Source organism: Chelonus insularis, unplaced genomic scaffold (genome assembly GCF_013357705.1).
Source record: "Chelonus insularis isolate UGA/USDA-ARS -01 unplaced genomic scaffold, ASM1335770v1 contig_23_pilon, whole genome shotgun sequence".
NCBI lineage: Eukaryota > Metazoa > Arthropoda > Insecta > Hymenoptera > Braconidae > Chelonus > Chelonus insularis.
In genome coordinates this window covers 1,218,521-1,241,735 of record NW_023276443.1, presented here as the reverse complement: position 1 = coordinate 1,241,735, position 23,215 = coordinate 1,218,521, and the positions used below count along the sequence as shown (strand labels likewise).

Sequence of the window (23,215 nt, the reverse complement as noted above, 5' to 3'; positions counted from 1 at the left end):
GAAACATCGTAATTCCCATATTATTATTCAATATTAAATAGAACATTAGTTATTTAATACATTAAATGAATGCGGAACTATTCTTACATCATGATTATTCTTTTTTTTGATTGATTTTTCAACTTTTTTGATATTATTAACAGAGTAAGTTATTTCTTCACCATTAGAAGTAAAGTTTGACATTATTCCAATGCTTTGATTATAATTTGTTGAATTTATTATTTCATGCTGTGGTGCAGCGTTAATCTGAAAATCAATTTTCGATATAAAACCTAGATTTATCTTTTCCACCCTAGTTTGATTCCATTTTCATATTTTTTACCCTAGTTTCAACCTTGAGTGTTCAAAAAAAGGTACAACTTTAGACATTTAACAAGAAAATTATTTAAAATACTAGTGGTTTAAAATATTTGTTTCAATCCGAAATTTGTTATGAAAAGAATAAGTTAAGATTAAACAATTTTTATCACACAATTGTCTTATTTATTGATATTGATTATGATTTAACTTAAGAATTAATACATCCTAAATTCAATCTTTAACAAGGTTGAATATAACATAAAAAAGGATGAAATTAGGTCGCAAATTTTGACTCGGAATGTGTTAGATTTTTTATTTTCTAATACATTTAATTACCTGGTTTATTATCTTCATTAAGAGAACAAAGTAAGATAATTTTAAATACATGTTAAGTTATTTTTTATTTGCTTTCAATTACTTACAACATCTGAATACTTTAAAAGTGCTAAAGAATTTGTTGGAGCCTAAAAATTTTTCCCCCTTTATATATTACTGCATTATCTCTTCTTCATTACAACCATACATCAGTGTTTATATTTCTGTTTTTAACATTATTCCAGATGTTTTGATCAATTGTACGACTGTGAGTTTTAAGACGAATGAAAATTAATAAAAGAAAATATATTATTTTTGTCTATTTTAATATTTTTATGGCATGGCCTTGATCAAAGAATGTAAATGTTGTTCTTTAAATATAATTTGATATCAGTATAAGCATTTTTTTTTATCTTTCATAGTTTGATGGAACTTTATTTAACTTTTGATACAATCGATAGGACATATTCTTTTGTTTTCGCAGGTTATTATTTTAACAAAAAATATTCAAAATATTGAGTATACTTAATGTTAAAAACAATTTAAACATAAAAAATAAATTTTTTTTTTAACAATTGCAATAACTTGTAACATCATTTATTAATTAATTTATTTGATGACATGTATTTAATAGAAACAGTCGAGATGTATAGTAAAATAATTAATTTTCACTGATTTATTTTTAAAAAGTACTTCTCTCTATTAATTTTTAAATCAATGAATTCTCGTCAAAATATAACTCCTAAGTTTTTTTTTCATACTATTCCTATCTTTTCTATCCTAGATTAAATTTTTTGTTCCTAATATCATTCTATTCAATTTTTTGAGTCGATACAAATTAGAATAATAAAGCCTAAGTTTAACCTTCTGATCCTAATACTGTTTTTATCCTTCTGAAGTTGGTAAAAATTGAGATATAGACAGAATAGCCTGATTCCAACCTCATAAATTGATTTGCTTATATCTACACTGAGAAAAAAATTTCGTTAAATGAAAGAATTTTGTATCCAATCAATAAAAGAAACTTGGAATATTCTAAAGATAATATTTTATTCAGACTAATAGTAGTGTTATCAAAAACACATTTTGTCTTTTGTTTCAATGTTGCGACAAGTTTGAAAACAAATTTTCAAGGTTACGACAAGAATCAAAATAAATGACATTTTATATAAAATGATTTCAATGAAATATTCATAATTTCGAAGAAATATTTTATTGCGACTATTTGAAATTTCGATGTTAATGATCGAATGGAATATTTTTTGTATGAAGTAAATTTTTTTCTCAGTGTAGAAGTACTTTTGGAAATAGTGAGAACAAGGTTACGATTCATATAATGGATTAATTTTCCAAAAATTATATTTATTAAAAATTGAATTGTTTCAAATTATTTATTACAACCCAATAATGAACTAAATGAAATTGCTCTTTTAAATATGAACATGGTCAATATTATAATAACTCCCATTACAGTCATACTTGTTTTAATAATACATATGATGTCAATGCTGATGGACAGCCCAATTAGAATTGAAATAAAATAAATAATTATGAATAATATTGTTTTTATTAAAATAAAATTACTCGAATCTCAAATAAAATTAGATTGAAACCAGGAAAAGAAAAATAAAATTAGTATGAGTTTAGAATAAAATTGAAAAATTTTCGTCCTACGGAAACACTGATTTGTTACGTATTCCGACTTTAATTAGGATTTGTTCATCTTAAGTTAAACCTTGAGACAGGACAGTCTTAAGATAAAAACAGGTGTTATACTTGGACTCGGGTTTCAAATATTTCGCAGTAATTTTTAACATTCCATTTTTAGAAGTTGTTATCTGCATATCACAAACATAAAACTAGATAACATAATGGAACATTTTCAAATAAATTACCATATAATTAATCATATAATATTAATTTAGTTCAATGTTTCACTACGAATGGAGGTGCCACTGTGTTTACGTTTGAGCTGTATGAAATTATTATCATTTTAATTCTCAAGTCAAAACCAGGTCTTGACTATAAGTGACTTGATTTAGACGATTTGAACTTGGTTTTGGCATAATTTAATAAAATAAAATTTTTTCTGTCAAAGCTGCTAAGTTGAAAACAGGTTTTAACTCTTAAGAGAAATACAAGATCTACTTTAGACCTATTGTCAATAACAAATAAAAAGTTATGCGAAATACATTTATTTGAAATTGAAATTTGAGATAATCGAGTATCTACGCGGGTCAAGGTATTGCTTTTCAAATTGAGCGGTCGCAGGTTCAAATCCCATTGGAAGAAGACGAAAAAATACATTTTCATTCCTACAGCTCTTAAAATTATCAGTCAATTTGATAGTTCTTCTGAACAAATTGAAATACAACATGAATAAAATATTTCGCCAGTAAATTTTTTTTTTAATTAATGTTTAAATTTAAATCAAATGTTATTCGGCTCGACCAATTGACATATTTACTTATACACATACTAGTACATTTTTGTCGAAAGAAAGACATAGGGGAATACGGGGCAAGATGGATCCATGTAGAGTCCCGCAGGTCTAAAGTTCTTTAATAAGGTCTTATGGAAATTTAGACATAACTCAAGCAATATGGCGTTGTCTTGCCAGACTCTGTCTTAAAGAACTCTAGATTCATGGAGCAAGACGGCTTTTTCGATTTTTGGTAACTTAGTGAAGCAAAATGGATCCTCCACAGCTGTTAATACGAAAGTAAACATTGAGTTGAAAATATATTTATCACTCAAAGTACATTACTATGTGTATAAGTCATTTTAAAATTCAAAAAGCCGTGTTGCCCCGTATTTCCCTGTATCGGAGTTAAAATCTGTTTTTTAACTTTGAAAATTTTTAGACCTAGTTTGGACTTAGGAAACAAGACTTGATTTTGGATCAATTATTGCGTATGTAGTTCTAAATCAGGTCAAGACAATTTTTAGTTTTGATCTGCTTTTGACCTTTTTTTAAAATCGAAATTAAATTTTATTTTTTGACTCAGATATATTCTCTAAAGATGAATTAATAAAAATTACTAAAAGTCAGTGTAGTGCAATGAATATTTACTTATTCATATGTAGAGAATAAATTTATCAAAAGTAGTAATTACAAAGTTCAAAAATAATTCTAGAGGGCAGATAAATCAGGATAGAAAATGTAAAAAAATGGATTTCAATTAAGTAGAAACTCTTTATCTCTCATTCGTATGAGAAATACATCATGAAAGTTGTATCCAATAGTCGATTAATTGATGTGAATCTGGGGTTGAAGTTTTTATTACCACAGGATATGAGAGTGAAAATTGGTTGGTAGATAATATTCAAAGTATCGTGATGAGTTCGTGGCTAGGATAGGTTTTGATGACGAAGGGTTTAAATTGAAACGTTCATTTATCCAATAGTTATTCGGATCTGTAATTTGCTTAAATCGAATGTCATCCAGGTACGCCACAGAGTGGAAGAGAATGAACAAGAGGAAAAAGGGTGAAAAAAGTAACATAAAACTTGATAAATATATAAAAGAAAATGTACTTTTTTATTCATACTGTTTGTTGTTTTTCTGTTTACGTAGAAATACAATTTATTATACTTTTAAAGTTTTCGTTTTCAATGAAAAGAGTTCAAAATTGAAGGGGAAGCAGCGAAAAAATATGAATTGGTATATGCTATGTATTGTAGTCGATAAATACATATAACTGAGTAGCATATTTATATGACAGAATTTTAGTATGTTTTTTATAACTTTTTTTCTTTTTCTTATCAAAAAAGTTTTTCATTTATTTCAGAAAAATACCAAAAGCAATTTACTGTCTTGCGGGGATTGTTTGTTCATCTTGGGCCATAACAAATAGCATGACAGACAATTTACATCGTCAACTACGTGAATTGACTTACCCTGAAGACAGTGAGATGGGAGTTAAGTTTTTCAACTTTTTTAAAAGCGAAGAAATTTATTTTCAGCTGCGTAAAAATTTTCTTCTTTTTCATTTTTAATATTTAAATTGAACGATTCTTATAATAACTATAATATTAAAAATATTCCTCTTATTTTGGTATTGAAAAAATTATTTTCTGAGAAACTAAGTAAGGCAAAGAGAATGTTTTTTAAAGTAAATTTATCTTGATAATATTATGTAATAAAAATAAATAATTTTTTTATAGATATTTTTTGCTCTAGCAATTCCGTTAGACGATCCAATCTCAACAAAAGCCATGTCCATGGCTTTTTTTTTTGAAGCAAATTATGGACTTGTAAGATCAAAGGACGAAAGGCTAAACTTGGGAAAACGAGCTTTATCTTCAAACCAACAACGTATAGATCGCAAGACTATTTATCAAATGTTAGAATCTAAATTCGAAGCGTAAGTATTTTTTTTAGTGTCATCGTTAAGACTTTAAAGTATTATTTCTATTGTATTTTCACTTTAAAAAAATATTTCGTAGACATAAATAATAAGACTTTGTATAAAAGAGAAGGAAGAGGGAAGCGAAACACTGTAAATCCAAGGTGTGTTACAGTAAACTTATCTACACGTGTTGAATATTGAGCGCCGTGAACAAACTATAGATTTCAACACGCTTTGAAGTGTGTCAGAAATGACTACAAAGATCTATAGTTTGAGTATAGCAATTTAACATTGAACACGGTCAAGGTGTGTTATTTTAACACACGTTCGATTTACAGTGAACACTCGAGAAAATGTACCAATTTATTAAAATAAGTGAGGGATTCTATAACACTAGTAAAGACCATTCTACAATTTTTGTTCTGCCCATAAAAATGATATGGTGCATTTGCGCCAAAAATCCCTTAGGAGTTTTCCATGTCTCATCAAGGTCAACAAATACCCCAAGTTTGGCCGATTCGGCGGTGATACCTAAACGGAACTCTACCCAAATAAGTTCAAAAAAGCTTGTAAAGTTTTTTGCTTATTGATTATTTAATTTATTAATGTATTAGGCTGCCGACCAAAGCGGATAAAACTGGTACTACGGGAGACCGAAATCCAAGCCCGCATCCGGGGCTGCAAAGTCGAAAAACGACATGCAGAGAACCAGGTGCTTTCGGTCAATTGAGGTTGGACTCGTAGTGGTATGTTGCAAGGCCTTGGGCTAGATGCGTGTATCCTCGTGCCTTTCTAAAGGCGTAAGAATATTACGTCCCAACTAACGCCGTCACTAGAAGTAGAGCCATTCCCAGAGTTATGCCCTATAAGGCGAGGTACTCAAACAAAATGTCCTTCTCAGGACAGGGGAACAAAGACTTATTAATGTATTAGAAAGTGTTAAAATTAGTTAATTTTTTGATTTATATTTCTTCTTTGTGTTTCACTTTATCTTACTTTCCTCTACTTCAACCCGTTTGTCTCAGGGAGACACGGAAATATTTCTTTGAAGGAGCACAATAAACATGACACTGTTATAGTCGTATTTTTGGTAGAAATGTAGATGCAAGGTCCTGTACTGATGTCGATGATATAACGATGAAAGAAGGATTGAGTAAAAAATATCCTGCCATGTAGGATAATCGTGTTAGGAGAAATCAGGACAATATGGGAGATAGTAAGAAATTATGATTACTTCAACGTTTTTAATAACCGTTTTTCAGAATTAATTGATGGAACATTTTATTTAACTTTACTTTATAAAAAAATGGAACATTTACAAAAAAAATTCGTCTCTTTTTACTATTTAGAGTATTTAATCACCAGAAATCTCAGTAAAAAAGTAAATACTGATTCTCAGGTATTGGAAAAAATTTTATAGGAATATTTTACTGGTTAATTTAGAGTAAAATTTACTAGCCAAAAAAAAATGGAAATCACTAGTTTTCTTTGAGTACAAATAGGCAAGAAACTTCGGAAAAAGTACTATTCTGGTTAGTAAAAAATAGCAAGAAAAGGTAAAAAGTTCAATGTTGGTTGGTTAAAATTTCTAGAAAAAAATTAATCGAATCAAAAATTTACTTTCTGAAAATAGTACTTTTTCCTAAGTTTGTTAGCTATTTTTACTCAAAAAAAAAAAAAAACTAATAATTTTTAATTTCTTTCTCTAAATTGACTAGTAAAAATTTCTTCCATATAAGAATTTTATAAGAATTATATATTAATGATATATAAGATACATTTATAAAAAGCATGTACACTGAAAAAAAGGCTTTATTTATAGTTAACATGTTACTTTTATGGTTAAAATTATATATTAACTGTTAGTAAGCCTTATTTCAATTAAACATGATTTTTTTAGTATATGCACAGTATAAAAATCGTAAGTAAAAAATTTCTTAATTAAAATTTTATATGATTAATATCAAATTAATTTTATTAAAGTCATACATGAATCATATAAAATTCAGATAAAAAAATTTTTATATATGATTTTTATGTTGTTTATATCGCTTTTTATAATTTCCATATTCGGCCAATTTCAGACATTATTCTTATAAGATTCAGTATTTATTTTTAACTTGGGAATCTAGGTGACTGCGAAAGCAAATATTAATTCTCATTTTACTTCAGGTAAAATTTTATATTACCGTCATCTTTTTTACACTGTACAAGAAAACTGAAATTCATCCTGAAAGAGAGAATAATTTGTCCTTCCATTTTGTAAAATTTTCTATCTTGTAGAGTAAATTTGACTATTATTATCCAATGTACCTTAATCACACTGAACGACTGTGTAATTTTCATTCAATTCTCTTCTAGAAAAATCTTTAATATTCACAGATCATAGATCTGTGAATAAATTGTAATCTCGTAATTTTCTTGGCAATAAAAAATAAGTAGTATTATGGAAACATGAAAAGTTAAAGGATTTATTTGTGAATAGAAAGTAGGTTGATAAGTATAGTAGGCTGATCAAAAGTAAATGGTGAAACTTTAGTAGCTATTCGTTGTGACGCAGCCACAGAAGAGTGAATGAGGGGTTGAAGGAGATGGCAAGAGTAGAATACGATAGGATTAAGGATTAAACTTAGCGAATGCGCCCAAGGAAACGGAACGCGATAAGGTAGATCGATGCTATTCGTGATTCGATGAATCTTTCGCAGAAAACGAGCAAGAAAAATTGAGTTTGAGATTGATGTGATTACGGGTCGATAGTCGACGAAAACATTATCCTATTTGTGGAGAAAGGTATTCGGTGTAGTGGAAAGAAAATCCGATTTTAACATTCATTCGAATTGTTGTAATATTCGAAATTATATTTAAATGTCACCAAGAATCTTTTATTAGAATTAGTTTATTTCTTTTCATAATATTAAAATTAATTTTATTATTTTATTGTAACGTTTTCATGTCGGAAAATAAGACCTGTCTTTTAGAACTGACAGTTCTAAGAAGACGACTAGTTCAAATAAATTTTTCTTTTTCCTGCGGTTGGATCATTTCAAACCCAACTATTTAGAAACTAAACACTTGAAGTGTTTGCAATGTTAAACATCATAAACGAACTATGGTAATTTTGTAATAGACTTTTAAACGCTTTTTGCCGTTTACCAAAATGCTGTAGTCTGTTTATGGTGTTCAACATTGTGAACACTTAGGTATTTAATTATTAAACACTTTAAGTGATTCATCACTAAACACTCGAACTTTTACGAATTTACAGTGATTTGAACCTGCGATGGCTAAATTCAAAGAGTTGTAAAGAGAATTTTGTATTCAAATCACGTCCAACTGATATAAGACCTGTTTTTGAGGGTCATTTTTAAATTTTGTTGTTTCTTTCTTCATCCTTCGGTGGAACAAAAAAAATTCTTTAAAGATTAAAGTAACAAAAATAAACAAGGGTATTAAATATCAAGGTCCGAAATTAAATTCATTTTTATCTAATAGTTAACATCTGGAGTAGAATTTTTTTAGACATGTTCAAGTCCTTCTTAGGCCCCACTCGAGAATTTCATGGGTTAACTCAAATAAAGCCTACTAACCTAGGTATAGTATACCTATAGGTATAGTAATAGGTATAGTATACCTATTGGCTTGATTTTTATGGTGTTACAAAGATGCCTAGAATGTATAATTGACAGATATATTTGATTTAATATAAAAATTAATAAAAGAAAGAATATATTATTTTTTGGTACAATATATTTGTCTAAATTAAGAATACATTTGATTTCCTTGGAATACAAAATTTTTGTCAAAACGGCTTAATTTCAATACCAAAAATATGTTATAAACATTTTCAATAAAAGTAATTTCTTTGAAATATTCCTTGTTTTGGTACGCTTTAAATTGTAAGGTAGTTTTTGAACGAATATTTGAAGAGATAAAAAATAAAACAAAAATACATTTAATTGCTTGAGAGAGTATTGTTACGTCTGACTTATTGATTGAATTTATTAAATTAATGTTCGAAAGGTTGATTAAAGTTACGAGAAGATCATGAGGAAGGAACAGGTTCGGGAGGACTGATTTTGACTAAGCCGGAGATTGAAACAGGCTCGACCCACTGAGATAACCTCGCGCAGATTCAGTATGATGGCGGTCTCCAGCAACCATTTCCTCTCCCTTCGGCGGCGATTCCGTCGATTCCTGGACACCTGACGTTTTAGATTTTTCAGGGCAGGTGGATGCTGCTCGTCGAGATGATTCGGTGACCGATCCATTTCAGGTCTTCTCTGAAGTGAACAGAAAGACTTGTTAGCTTCAGGTTTTGTCTATTAACTTATCTAATAATAAAATATTTGTTTTGGAAAAATCAAAGTTACACGAAACCCCATAATCTGTCGATGTAAATTTTTCGAGAATTAGGGAGGAAGGGAAATTACTTATGAATCGTATTACATATTCATTCGACAGATATAAGTCATTAAGATAAACAAAGATTAAGAAATCAAGGCGCTCACCACTGAAAAATTTCTTTTCGTAATATTATTAAAGATCTATAAGAAGATTTTTGAAGTACAATCACTGCAAGCGGGGAAAAGGGAGAGTACGAAGAAGGGGCTGCACCTCAATTGCGGACGAAGCCCAAAAATAGTGTAATAAAATGTCTCAGTTGCGGACGGGGTCAATTAGAAAAAGAGGTAGGTTTATGAAAGGGGTACTAATTTTGGAGAGAAGGGAGGAAAATGAGAGGTAGGGTTGGTTTTCTTATCGTTGATAAATAAAAAGGGTTTTTCAGGAAAAGGAAATTTTTAATCCTTGGAATTTCGGGATTGACACGTTTAGGCTATTTAGATACTGTTTTATTGCTATGAGTGTTCCTAGGTGTATTACTTTAAGTGACAGTAAATAAGACAATAAATAATTTGGTAGGTATACAACAAAGTTTTTCTAAAACAAATTAGGAAAAATTTTATGATGCTTAGTCATTTTTAATAGACACATGACCATTTTTGACAGAAGCCTGATAATTGTTGCCTTACAGGCAAGGGAATTTTTCTAAGAAATTTTTCTCGACCCGCGAAAATTGTGTATTCACAAGTACTAGTTGTTTTCAAGTAGTAATTTAAAGAGGATTCAATACGATGAATTGCTCATATGAGTTACTTTTCCAATTACTCGAGTAATGCATGAGAAGAAATACTAATTAAACAAAAGACATTTACCTAAACGTCAGACGGCCTGTAATGAGGAGCTTGTTAGTTGTAATCTTATTCAAAGCTTCAAGTCGACGGCATGACGATAGGATTATCCTATCGAAATGTTAGAACTTGTTGGAGAGACATAGAAAGGGTAAAAGGAAGATGGCAAGATAAAGGAATTACTAAAATATAGCAGTTTACTGTAGAGGACATTCAGCGAATCTGAGATTAAATGCTTAACTTTCTGCCATCACGCCTAAATATTTTCCGCAGATGTATTAATTATGCCAGAAATTACATCCATTTAATATTCATATCAACAAGACTGTAAAACGCATTTTAACTTCAGTATATCAAAGCCAACTGAATTTGTTTCAGCATTACGCTAATCCCCGAGGTAGTACACTGATAGAAGAATATATTTGGTGGGACTAAACGAATTCATTAAAATTATTTTTTAGCATTTATTTGATACAAATAAAGATTTGTTTGTAAGTAATAAATCTTCTTATTAGCTGCTAATAAATTATGTTAGATACAAAGAAATACTTCTATCAGTGTAGTAGTCATTTTAAATTTTTATTCTACTTATCTACCATCCTCTATTTTTATTCTCTTCCTTATAAATTATTATTTCAATGAATATATTATAAGTATCGCGTCATGATAGTCGAATATTTATTTACATTTGAAAAAAATAATAAAATTATTGAGGAAATTGTGCGTGACTGAAGGATGTTTAAACTCTTTTCTTAATTAAAACTGAACACTGTAAATTTTAGTGTTTTATTTTAAAACATTAAAAATATTTTAACATAGCGTCACCTGCATGATTAACATTAATTTTAATCAATATTGTTTCGATTTTAAAACACTGAAAAACGTTTTAAAATCAAGACAATGTTAAAAAAATGGGTAATGTCATATTAAAACACTTTTAATGTTTTAAAATAAAACACGAAAATTTACAGTGGAAGAATAATGAAATTTAATTCGAAAATGTTGGATTCTCTGAACAAAAATGAATCTCAATTTATTCTTTATTTATATAACAACTTATAAGTAATTTGTTTTAAGTTCAGGAAATATTAGAAAACCTAAATATTTACCAATATTAATAATAATATTATTAAAACAAAACTGTTATTAATACAAAAAGAATTTACTGACAATTAAAATAAAATTATTAAACTTTCTAATTCTTACTAAAAATTTTCTAAATTTCTAATTTTATGACTTTTTCAAAAAACCGCAATAAAACTAAGGTCACTGACTTAACGCCCAAATTTCCCAATTTTCCACATTGGTACCTTTGCCCTACCATCAGTCATAGTACCTAATGCAGACCATGCACTAATATAAATACAATCATCATTTTACACTAGACAGATCACTTACAATTCTTCCTTCGACAAGTCTATACTAAATCTCTGTCAAAAATTATCTCACTTTAAACCTATATCCAATATTAAATAACGAATAATATTAGCTAAAATACAATTGTTTTGTAAATTGAAAATTACTTGAATATATCTCGTTAGAATACAACAAAAATATAAACATGTTGTAACGTGCCGTCGAATCCCATCTAACCCAATGAGTCAACATCAACCCAGCGCTGTTGGTTAGGTTACCCTCTGCTTTAGCTCGTCGGTTCCAGGGTCCAATGATGAGGGTCAGCAACAGATCAACGTCCAGAGTTCGGCGGGAAATTCAAACGAGATCAGCGAACTTTTCATCCAGTCAATAGAGTAGGAAGGGTTTTATTTACAGGTGATAAAGGAAAGTTAACCGTAGTACAAGCAACTATGAATTTATTGGAAATCAAGCATAAATTATACTGAACAAAGTGTCAAATAATATATTCTTATATACATAATAGATTTCTCCGAACGAGATAATATTTTGAATATTATTTGGGAGATGTCTTCCCCCTCCGGAGACTAGTAATAATGTTCAATCGGTATGGTTGTTTGCGATACAAATTTTATTAGAATATCAGTGCTCTGCAGTAGTCTGGGTGCGACCCGAAAGGTCCACACGACCAACTTCCCAGTGGAAAAAATGAAAAAACGATTCGAATAGAACCCGTTTCCATTTTTTATAACAAATGGATTATTAATTATAAACGAAATGAGTGTGTTTTTATCGATTTGATATGGTTAGTTACTTCATTTCAGTAAAAGAAAAAATTGTGCGTTAGAAGAATTCGAATATACCTCATAGATCCTTTTTGTCATTATTTACAACAAATTTAATTGTTATAAACGGGAAAAGTATGTTTTCATTTATGTCATACGGTTGGTAATATTTTTTTAGTAAAAGAAAAAATTATGCGTTTAAAGTACTCATATATATAGAATGGGTTCCTATTTTTATTGTTTATAACGATTTAAAACTTATCATTTAAATATTACCATGATCAATATTCATTTAGTAGTAACAATGTTCAATTTTTATGGACACAATTCTATATTATTGACAATTATTATTGACTATTATGGCGTCTTTAATGCTGTTTTCTCAATCCTGACACGAGTTTAAAATTCTTTCATTGCTAATTTTGTTTTTCAAAATTTTTTTTTCGATGAACTATTGTCATAATATTTCCATACAAGTATTCCAATCATTTAGTATTCATATTTCTGCAATGATCTTGAAATTTTGTCTAAAAAATGGTATAATTTATAAATTGCAAAATTCAGGTAATTTCCTTTTTTTCCGATTTTTTGATTCTGCCAAAAAAATGGCTTTACCGATTTTCCTGAAAACTTTTTCAGTTCTTTTTAAGTTACGTAATTACGCGTCGAATGCAATTGGTCCCACATCGATATCATTTTTTGTTCTCGAGATAATCGAGGCGAAAAATAATTCCGAACGTACGTACGCACATACGTACATCCACACACACAGACGTCCACTGGAAAACGGTCGTATTGGATTCACGGGACCTTAAAACGTGGAGATATGTCAAAATTAGCGATTCGCAAAATCGGACCCATTACTATAATTTCCCACTGGGAAGTTAACAAGACAGATTCTACTTTATCAAGAACGAACTTTTAAGTAACAATGTCCTATACTTAACACTAGAGCTAGAATTAATCGAATTATTTACAAAGATTTTTAATGACCGTTAATAAAATTAGTCCCTGTTTTATCTTCACTATGGCTGGAAAAGAGATGCTAGACTCTATAGAGAAAATAGCCGCCCGGTTGACGTAACGACAAAATATATGATTACTAATAAGTAACGCAACTAGTCTTCCCAGGGGTTATGTCTGTTTAACCAGGCCTGATTCGGGTGTTACACACCTGGGCAAGAGACACCTCTCTCTCTTGGGGCCGGAAGGTTAGCCCTTCCGTCTCGGTATTACCGGTGGTTTCTTCGTTACACGAGGGCTATCAGAAAGACCAGAAAGGGTTACACCCAGTCTGACGACTGTTTGAGCAGCACTTCACCTTTACAGGTATGGCTAGCTCGCCAGTCAAAAAATCAGTTATGAAGAAAATAAAAAATGCCGGATATTAGCTTGGTAACACCAAGACTAATGTCTAGTCAGGCACCTGTGCTCCTTGCTTGTGCTGCGGTTACACCCCAGCGGATCTGATTTTTCCCGTCCCAGGCTTCGCTTATATTGAGTCTTTTTGACTCCTCTCAAGCGCCTTAAAGACGCTGCCCAGCGGCTACTAAACCAACTACGGGGTTTCCCCTACCCCGACTACTAGCGCGTAAATTTGAAATATAATCTAAAGATTGTCTTATTAATAAAGCCTTTTATTATTTTCTCACACATACAAACATTATCTTAAAATTACGTATCAAATTTAAACATTTAAAAAAAAACATCCTTACAGAAAAACATTAAAAAAAATAAAAAACATAGGCTACAACTCCCCCCTTACTTAATAAAAATAATCGTTAATTATTTTTTCCTCTGACCATCCCGGTCCACGTGGTCGTCGTCATTTGGCAGTTCCAGTAGTGGTGGTGTTGGGGCCCTGGATGTTGACGGGATACAGAGCAGTGGTGGGGACTTGGACTTTTTAATGGTTTCAATATTTCTAATAATGGTCCGGTTATTACTGGTAGCAGACGTTTCCAAAGCCTCTTCTTCCTCCACCAAGGTTCAGGATCTAGGATTGGAGCTTCCCTTATCCAACGTGGCCACCTCCTGCAAGGTGCCTTATTCTTGTTTTCATTGGATCAGCTCTCACCATGTATATAGTCTCACTGCCTTCCGGTCCCCTGACAGTTCCCCTTGGATCTCTTTGATGGAACGGCCCCGATCGCAACATTCGCTGCCACTGGTGGTCTATACAGTAGAGTATATACTCCCCGGCTGCACATCTGGCTCGGTTCCATCCTTGCTTTTCTTATCTGGTGGTGTCTCTAGTGTTTTTTCTTCCTTTGACTTCGAGTCTACCCCTTTCTTTTCCTCGGGGCTAGCTAGTTTTGTTCTTGAAATACCCCGGATGCCTTTTTATTTTCTTGAGTAAGACGTTCTTCGGCTCGTATATTTTCCAGATAATCCTGGAGTAGCTCCTGTTGCGTCATCCATAATTCATCTAGTTCGACGGACTCATCACTACCACTGAAAAGTCCTGATCTTCCGCTCGTTGGTGACAGTTTTATCTTGTCTTCTTTTAGAGTTTTAACTGGGCCTAGTCCAGCTGTTGCCTCACCCCCTGTAGTTGCCATTTTAATATTCTTTGCCACTTATTTCCGTGGCTCGTTTTTCAGTTGGTGATGGCTGCGTCGTGGCGAGTTCCCTTTCTCGTTTCTTTTCGTGCCGATTCTCCTTCTCGAATACCTTCTTTATGAAGGGTCGCTCCCTCGGTCTCTTTTTGTTTTTAGTGATGGTGGCCCGCTTCCGCATCCTCTCCAGCTCTCTAGTTACTCCAAGGATTAATATCTTTAATGTGTACTTTACTAGTTCGTCCGTTAGCGTCGCTAACCTCGACGATTTTCCTACCGATAATTCTAACTATAGTGTATGGCCCACTATACTTTGGCGTTAATTTAGCTGAGAATGCATCGGCCGTTGAAGACAACTGATGCTATTTTTTACTAATCAAATCTCCAACAAAAGGAGTCCAGTCTCTACGTCTAGCATTATAATATTTAGCTTGTCTTTTAAAAGCTTTATGCAGGTTACTTTTAACTAGTTCATAAGTTTTACTTAACCGATTGCTCATATCATTACGAGATGGCGTTGCTGAGCTATTGCTCGTAGCGCTCCATATTGTATTAGGGGGTTCAGTCTCCCTTCCATAATTAGGGAAAGCGGGTGTAAAACCAGTACTATCGTGTTCAGTTGAGTTGTATGCGAACATTAATTCCGGTAAATATCGATCCCAAGATCGTTGTGTATCTTTAATGAATTGCGCAATCATGGTTCTCATAACGCGATTAGTTCTTTCCACAGGATTACATTGCGGCGAATAAGGTGGAGTACGGAAATGTTCTATGCAAATATTTTGGAGCAATTTTGTGAACTCTTTACTCACAAATTGAGTCCCATTGTCGGTAATTATTCTTTTAGGACAACCAAATCTCAAGATAACTCTTTCTTTGAAGTGTTTAGCAACTATTTCAGTCTTCTGTTGTCTTATCGGTTGTATTTTAACCCATTTCGTGAACTTGTCTTGCATTACTACTGCGTAACTATGACCGTTTGATGATCTTGCCATTGGTCCTATAATATCGGCAGAGACGACTTCCCAAGGTTGATTTGCCTTGACAGTACCCATTACCGGGTGTTTGTCTATTAGGTCCTTTGAACTGTTGACAAACAGTACAAGCTCTAACAAATGTTAGTGTATCTGGTTTTATTCTCGGTCAGTAATATCGTCTACAAATTCGTTTTATTGTCTTGTTCATACCAAGATGACCGGCTGTAGGTTCATCATGGTTTTCTCTTAGGACTTGTAATATTAACTCCTTTGGTATACAGAGTTTCCAATCTTCACCCTTTTCCTTCAGGTTATGTATTGGGGGAATATGCTCATATAAATGACCATTATTCATGACATAATCTGAACATCTTTTGGGAAATTCAGTAACTAATTTGACTATTTTAATATACCACGGGTCTTCGGTTGTGATTTCTAGGGTGGATAATGTCTCTTACGATAGATCATCCGGTTCGTGAGATGAAGAATCTTCAACTGCATTTCTAGACAGTGCATCTGCGACTCTATTATATGCGCCTTTCCGATAAACTATATCAAATTCAAATTGCTGAAGATAAACACTCCAACGTAAGTGTATTCGGTATCTTATTTTCCCTGATTATCAATCCCAAAGATGAATCTTTCACAAAATCATCAATAATTAATTCAGAAATCCACTTTTAGATTAGGTACTAAGAGGTTAGGTACTAGAGATTAGGTGCGGGTCTCTAGTCTCTACTCTCTAACGCTAGATCTTGGTATTGAGCGTACATCCGGTAGTAATCAATCTCATCACACAAAGTGGCACACAAGTTATTAGGCACAAATTTCTGTACAACCTCCGCCGTCCCTCTTACGGCCTAAATTGGCATCACTGCCACCGGTAGAATGTACCTTTTGTTTTTGATTGTGACGATAATTTCAGCCACACCCGCCATATTCACTTCTCTATCATCAGCTACAGTAGCAAACATTATCTTAAAATTACATATCAAATTTAAACATTTAAAAACAAACATCCTTACAGAAAAACATTAAAAAAAATAAAAAACATAGGCTACAATGTGTATTTTTAATACACATCTGTAAGGACTCCAAACTATTCCTCTTTATTTTATTACTCTTTTTAATATATGACCTTAAGTACTTGGATCAGTCAAAGGACTTTTTGATTTATTCAATATTATGCTACATACTGTAGACAACTGTAAATATGAACAAAGAAGCGAGGATTGGTTGTTTTTACTGTAGAGTAATGTTTAAGAACATTTTTTAGTTAGTCTTAGAATAGTCTCTGAAGGATACAGATGAACTTCTCAGCACAATCCGCTATCGTTAAATAAAGTATCCATATATTTTTTTCTAAACTACACAACAAATTCAGTCTATATTGAATTAATATTCCTTGACCATAATCCTGAATTTCCAACGGAAAATTTTTAAAGCAAAATAAAATTGTTGTGTTCCAACGAGATTTAATTCAAATAATTTCAATTTACAAAACAGTTTTGAGCTAACTTAAATTATTCGTTATTTATTGTTGAATATAAGTTTAAAGTAAAATAATTTAAAAGATAATGTTGAAATGTGATGAAGGGAGATTTCGAATACACTTGTCAGAGGATGAATGGTGAGTGATCTGCTTTTTAGGGAAAAGTGATGGTCATATTTATTTCAGTGCATGGTGTACATTATGTACTATGGTCGACGGTAGGGCGAAGGTTCCTACGTGAGAATTCGGGCATTGAGTCAATGACTTTAGTTTTATTACAGTTCTATGAAAAGTCATAAATTGAAGAATTTAGAAATTTTTAGTGAGAATTCGAAAGTTTAATAATTAAATTTTAAGAATCAGTGAATTTTATTTCTCCATTAATAATAGTTTTGTTCTAATAATATTATTATTAACACTAGTTGACCCATGCGAATATTTCGCAATGTTGTGGTTTAATATGATTTAAAAATAAAAAAATGGATGAGTTCTTGATGTTCTAAAAATTATTATGTTTGTTTGAAAAAAATTAAACAAAAAATATTAAAAAAAGTAGGTACAGGTTTTGACAATTATTTTTTTCAATTTTTTTGCCTAAAGTGAAGAACATAAGCTTTGAAATGATGTATGAATTATTCATTTCGGTTATTTATTTATAAAGATCTACGCTTTCTAGGAAACATCGCTTATTAGAAATAATTATTCTTATATAATTTTTTTTTTTACGGAAAAAAGATTCATTGAAATATTTTAAGGATATTCGAAATCAATTAATCCAATTAAAATAAATAATTTTTACCGTCACCCTGCAGTGTCACCAAATTACCATAAAATTTGGGGTAATTCTTATTATGCATTTCTCTGCGTGTACCTTCAATTTTTTCAATTTATGTAAAGTTAATTTTTTACAACAGTAATTAAAACATTTACTATAAAAAATTTTTAAAAAATAAAATCAAATTTTCAGTTAATTTAATTTATTAAAAAGTAAATCACAAATTGTTTCCTGAAATTGTTTATTTAGTAAAAAAAATATCGAGTAATAAAGTAAATTTTAAAAGAACACAGAGCAAGACGCTTTAAAATGGAAACGAGGATCTCAATCCAATTTCCTTATCATTCGTCACTCAAAGACTGATGTGTTTAAGAGAGAAGCTGAAGAGAAATAAAGCAGATAAAAAGAATGTGTCTATGCGTCGGATAAATAACAAGACACTACTGCTACCCTGTCACGTATTCTGAAAGCTCTCATTTGTCTCTCAAGGTCTGTTCGTCACTGGCTTGATGCTATATGATTGATCATTTTTTGTCTGTTTTTAGACTAGGTTTTCCAGGTCGACCCTGTCTTCTTCGGACTATCTGCGAGACTACTCATTGGTCACTTCATCCTCACAATGGACTTATTGGAGACCTTTTGCGAATTTTATTCACGTAAGTGAATTATCCGTTTCCTTTGTCCCAATAGCTCGAAATTAAATGAAACGAATTAGCACAAAATGAAAGATAGAAATGAGAGAAGGAAAAAGGGGTGAGATGGAAGACTAGATAGACTACGAAGAGAGGTCACAAAGTATATATGCAAATCTAAAATCGATTCTTTGTGACAAAAGAATGAATTTTAGTCGTCAGGTGAGCGGTAGATGAATAAAATTGGCCTGGTTTAGTAAACTAAATGGCTGGCAATGATACTCTAAAAGCGGATTTCCTGTATGGATTTTTTCATCAATAAATAAATTTGCGACAGATACGGTATCTTTTCCTTTCAAGAATTTCACTGAAATTAGTTTAAATTCATTGAGAAACATCGAGAAAATATAATTCCCAGTACATTTAAAACACAGTGGAAATAAATGAAATAAATATTTCTTTCAAAAGTAATAAAAAATTGTGTATGATAATAATATTTGATTTAGTTTATTGACAAAATTTTAATTTTAGTTTATACTGAGAAACGAATTTCTTATGAATAAACATTTTTTTCAATAATTAAAATCGAAATTCTGAATAGTCGTAATAGAATAGTTTATTGTCTAACATTTTTATCTGTCTGGTTTGTTTTAAATAGAATCATCTAGAGTTTTGGTTTATTACGATTTGTTTTTTTAAGACGCTATTAAAGACGACAAATTAGCCAAAATTTTGAACACCATTTTTGGGCACATAATAAATTTATATTTAAACCATTCGAGTATCATTCGATTTATAATTGAATTTTAAATCTTTAATTATTACATATATTTTACTCTTCTTATAAGAAGAGTAAAATTTATATTAGAACAGTCCCTCACGGTTTTTGGAAAACTGAGACAAAACTGTAAAATTACTGGACATATGTTGGAATAATAAGATTTTTTCATAGTAAATTCGTGCAATTTTTTCACCAGTTTTTTTTGTAAAATATACAATAAAAAATTGGTTTTTTACCGGAAAATCTGAACTTTTTTAAGGGAAAACAATTTGATACTCGAAAAGAAAGTTGATACTTCTGCAGAAGTGACTTAAGTACTACTAGGGTTTAAATAAATATATGATCATTACAAACACATTTTATTGTTATTAATGAAAAACATCTAATATTGATGAACATAATTTTTCAACATTTGGTCAAGAAAATATGGAATTATGTTGGTTGAAAAATTGCACAATTAAATTGTATTTATACAGTAAAGATCTATTACCGATAATATACCGTAATTTTACTGGAAAAAATTCGGTTCTTCAAATTTGTGTGAAGTGTAATTTTCACACTAGCGTAGGGTAAAAATTACTCTTTCTTGAGGCAAAAAATCTATCAGGGTCATTGTGTCCCACGATCACTCTACTGTAGGATAAATTTATTCTATTTTGCAATTTTTCGATAGTCCCCACATATCAAAAAGCCTAGAAATAATTTTTATAAATAATTTACATCCAATTATATTTTTTTCTGATAGATGTAGTCAAATTCACAAGTGTATTCTACACCGTTGTCCAATTTCAAAACCCAGTAAGTGACAAAAATAGAATTTGTCAGAAAATCGATAGAACGTATTTTAGTTTAATCGTATTGAATGGAAATTTTTAATAAACCATTAATAATCAATTATTGTAAAATGCTAATATAACAGTATTCACCATAAAAAAAAGATTTTATCCATTTACAGTAAATGTAATTTAAATAATCCATTTTTAAAGAAAACTGTCGGACTTAATTTTCAAATAAAACAGAAATTGTACTGAAAATCCTGTAAACTGTTAGATTTGCTAGTTTGATTTTAGGTCCATTATTTCATCTAACCCTAGTAAAGAAATAAATACTGATACTCATAAGAATTTCGTAAGAATCATATCTGAAATTGGCCACCCGAGGCGTAAAAATTGAACTTATTTTGATTTCATTCACCCTGCTTCAACATTTAATTTCAGTTTGAAATTATGAACCTGCAGGTAACAGTATAAAAATCGTACATGAAAAATTTTTCTATCTGAATTTTATATGATCACCCCGAGTCAGAATTTTACTCTTATTTTGCCGCTGAGCCCCCTTCATAATTCCCGATTCAGCACCTTCAACGGCATAATATTTCAAACAAACTCAGGGGCTTCAGCAGGAAATATATTTCAAGGGGTTTAACGTAAAAAAAAATTCAGGAGGTTCAGTGGGAAATAGAGAAAAATCGTTGGTGTTCCCGGCGGTCACCTATCCAAGTTCTGCACACGAGAAATTTTGCTTAACGTCGAGAGATCGAGTCCAGATCCCTGCATCCACTGCGCTGCGTCGAATTTATGAATTTCTTACTTATTTAAATCAACAATAATTAATATTATAAATGAAATACTATTAATAGTAACTCCATCTTATAATGAAAAATTAATTAAAATATACATAATAATTAAAAAAATATTTAAAAGTTGCAATTAATAATTACTGATTATTGAAAGTAACTTAAAAATTTTAAATAAAGTATAGTAAGCCGGTTCAGCGACAAAAATAAATTTTTTCAGGGGGTTCAGTGGAAAAATATAGATTTTCAGGGTGTTCAGCAGCAAAATAATAGTAAAATTCTGACTCGGATTTATTTAAAATAAAAATTTTTGTTTTCATCCAGAATATGTACGCGTTTTCCATAAATATTATGAATTTATTAATGAAATCTATATCATTAAATTAGTATATAATTTTTTCCCGCTGATGCTCCTGACCTTCAGGAGGTTCAGCGGCAAAATAAGAGTACAATTCTGACTCGGGTATCTGAGTTTTCGTACTCCAAGTAACTGTCAAATTCAAATGTAAAGTAATTTGGAGATGGGCGAGGCCCATCAATACTTTGTACCAATGTATGAGTGTGAAGATCGTCCTTAGAGTAATTCAATAGTTTTGTAATTAATCATTCTGAAAGATAAAGTCGCTGTGTAAACACGAAAGCTGTTGATTAGCTATTAGTCTATTAAGTAACTGTAATTTTCATTTTTTGTCAATCAATATATTTCACTTGTTAATATTACGCGTGTGCTCTCAAGTTTGCTAAACGCCTTATTTAACTATTTCTTTGCCTTCTACGATAAACCTAACGAGATAAAAAAATTTTGTATATATGATTTTTATACTGGTCATGTACGATTCTTATAATTTTTCTATCCGGCCAATTTCAGATATAATTCTTATAAGATTTAATATTTACTTTTTTACTAGGGAAGGGAGTCCTAAAATATTGTAAAATAAATCCAAATAATAACTTCAGAAAATGAATAAGTAATGAAAAAGTTTATTAAAGATTGACAGCTATTAATTAATCAAAGAGAAGGCGTCCGGTCAATTCAAGTCTCAGTCAAAAACTGGAGACAAACAATCTCTCCCCTCGTTACTATAAACATTCTAATCGTCAAGCAACGTCAACAACTTATAAAACTGTCGTTAGTCTATTAGTCATTAGATGGCGACATGCGAATATTTTACAATATTAATAAAACTACTAAAATCATCATTTTTAAAATCGATAAATCCATAGATCCTAGCAGGGTTGCACAATCGGTAATTTCATGTGCACCAGTCCTACACAAGCCCATAATTACAGAGTCAAAAATAAATAAATACAGTCAAAGTATTTGAACTAAATTTCAAAGGTAGGCAAGATAAAAGCATGTTCATTTGATGAGTAAATAATGATTGTATTTATTTATCTATCGGAAATGACATTGAGTTAATTCAGACACGAATTGAACGTTAGAATCAGACAGGAGTGAAAGGGCAGATAGATTGCGGAATATTGAGCAGGGGTATGCAAATCTAGGATCGATTGAGTAGGGTGTTGGGATGAATTTGTGTAAAAGGGTTAGTGGGAGAGAAATAGAGGTAGACAAAATTGGTCTTGTCTAGTGAAGCGTAGTGGGGATCATTGGGTGGTTGCGTATCAATTCAAGTAATCGATTGTAAGCTATTTACATCCAAGGGATGATGTAGGTATGTCTCGAGGCGTAAATTCAACCGTGACAATTCCACAGGCCATCTTCGTCACTTGATGAGAAGCTGCCGGCCGAGTACACGAAAGCCGAACGTTCATTGGGCTCACTAGATGACTGTGGTACAACTTATCCTCTTTGTCCTATCACAATTTATGATTACATAACATCAGAACTGAGTATGTAGAAGCTTCAGTGATCAGATATGCTCTTGACGCCTAATGCAATGCTGATGAGAATGCTATCTGATCCTACGACGATATGCTGTCAACTCTTGCTGCTGCTGATGACATGGAAAGCACGAGAAAACTCTTAACATTGCCTCCAGCACGTTCTGGAAATGGAATAATTCAGAACACCTCTCACCATATTGTTTGTACGCTCTGCTGCTGTTTCTTGGACTTTGATTTACTTGCGCAATCTCAAGAGTCGTTTGGCCAAACCTTCAAGAC

At 31.2% G+C, this 23,215-nt stretch overlaps 1 protein-coding gene across 1 annotated transcript; it reads left to right on the top strand.

The window, feature by feature from the left end:
- The first annotated feature begins 4,473 nt into the window (after nt 1-4,473).
- On the top strand, nt 4,474-22,950 carry LOC118064572 (uncharacterized). Its single transcript, XM_035079255.1, has 4 exons — nt 4,474-4,536; nt 4,783-4,982; nt 18,645-18,755; nt 22,806-22,950. The coding sequence occupies exons 1-4, from the start codon at nt 4,474-4,476 to the stop codon at nt 22,948-22,950; spliced, it is 519 nt and encodes a 172-aa protein (XP_034935146.1).
- The last annotated feature ends 265 nt before the right edge of the window (nt 22,951-23,215 follow it).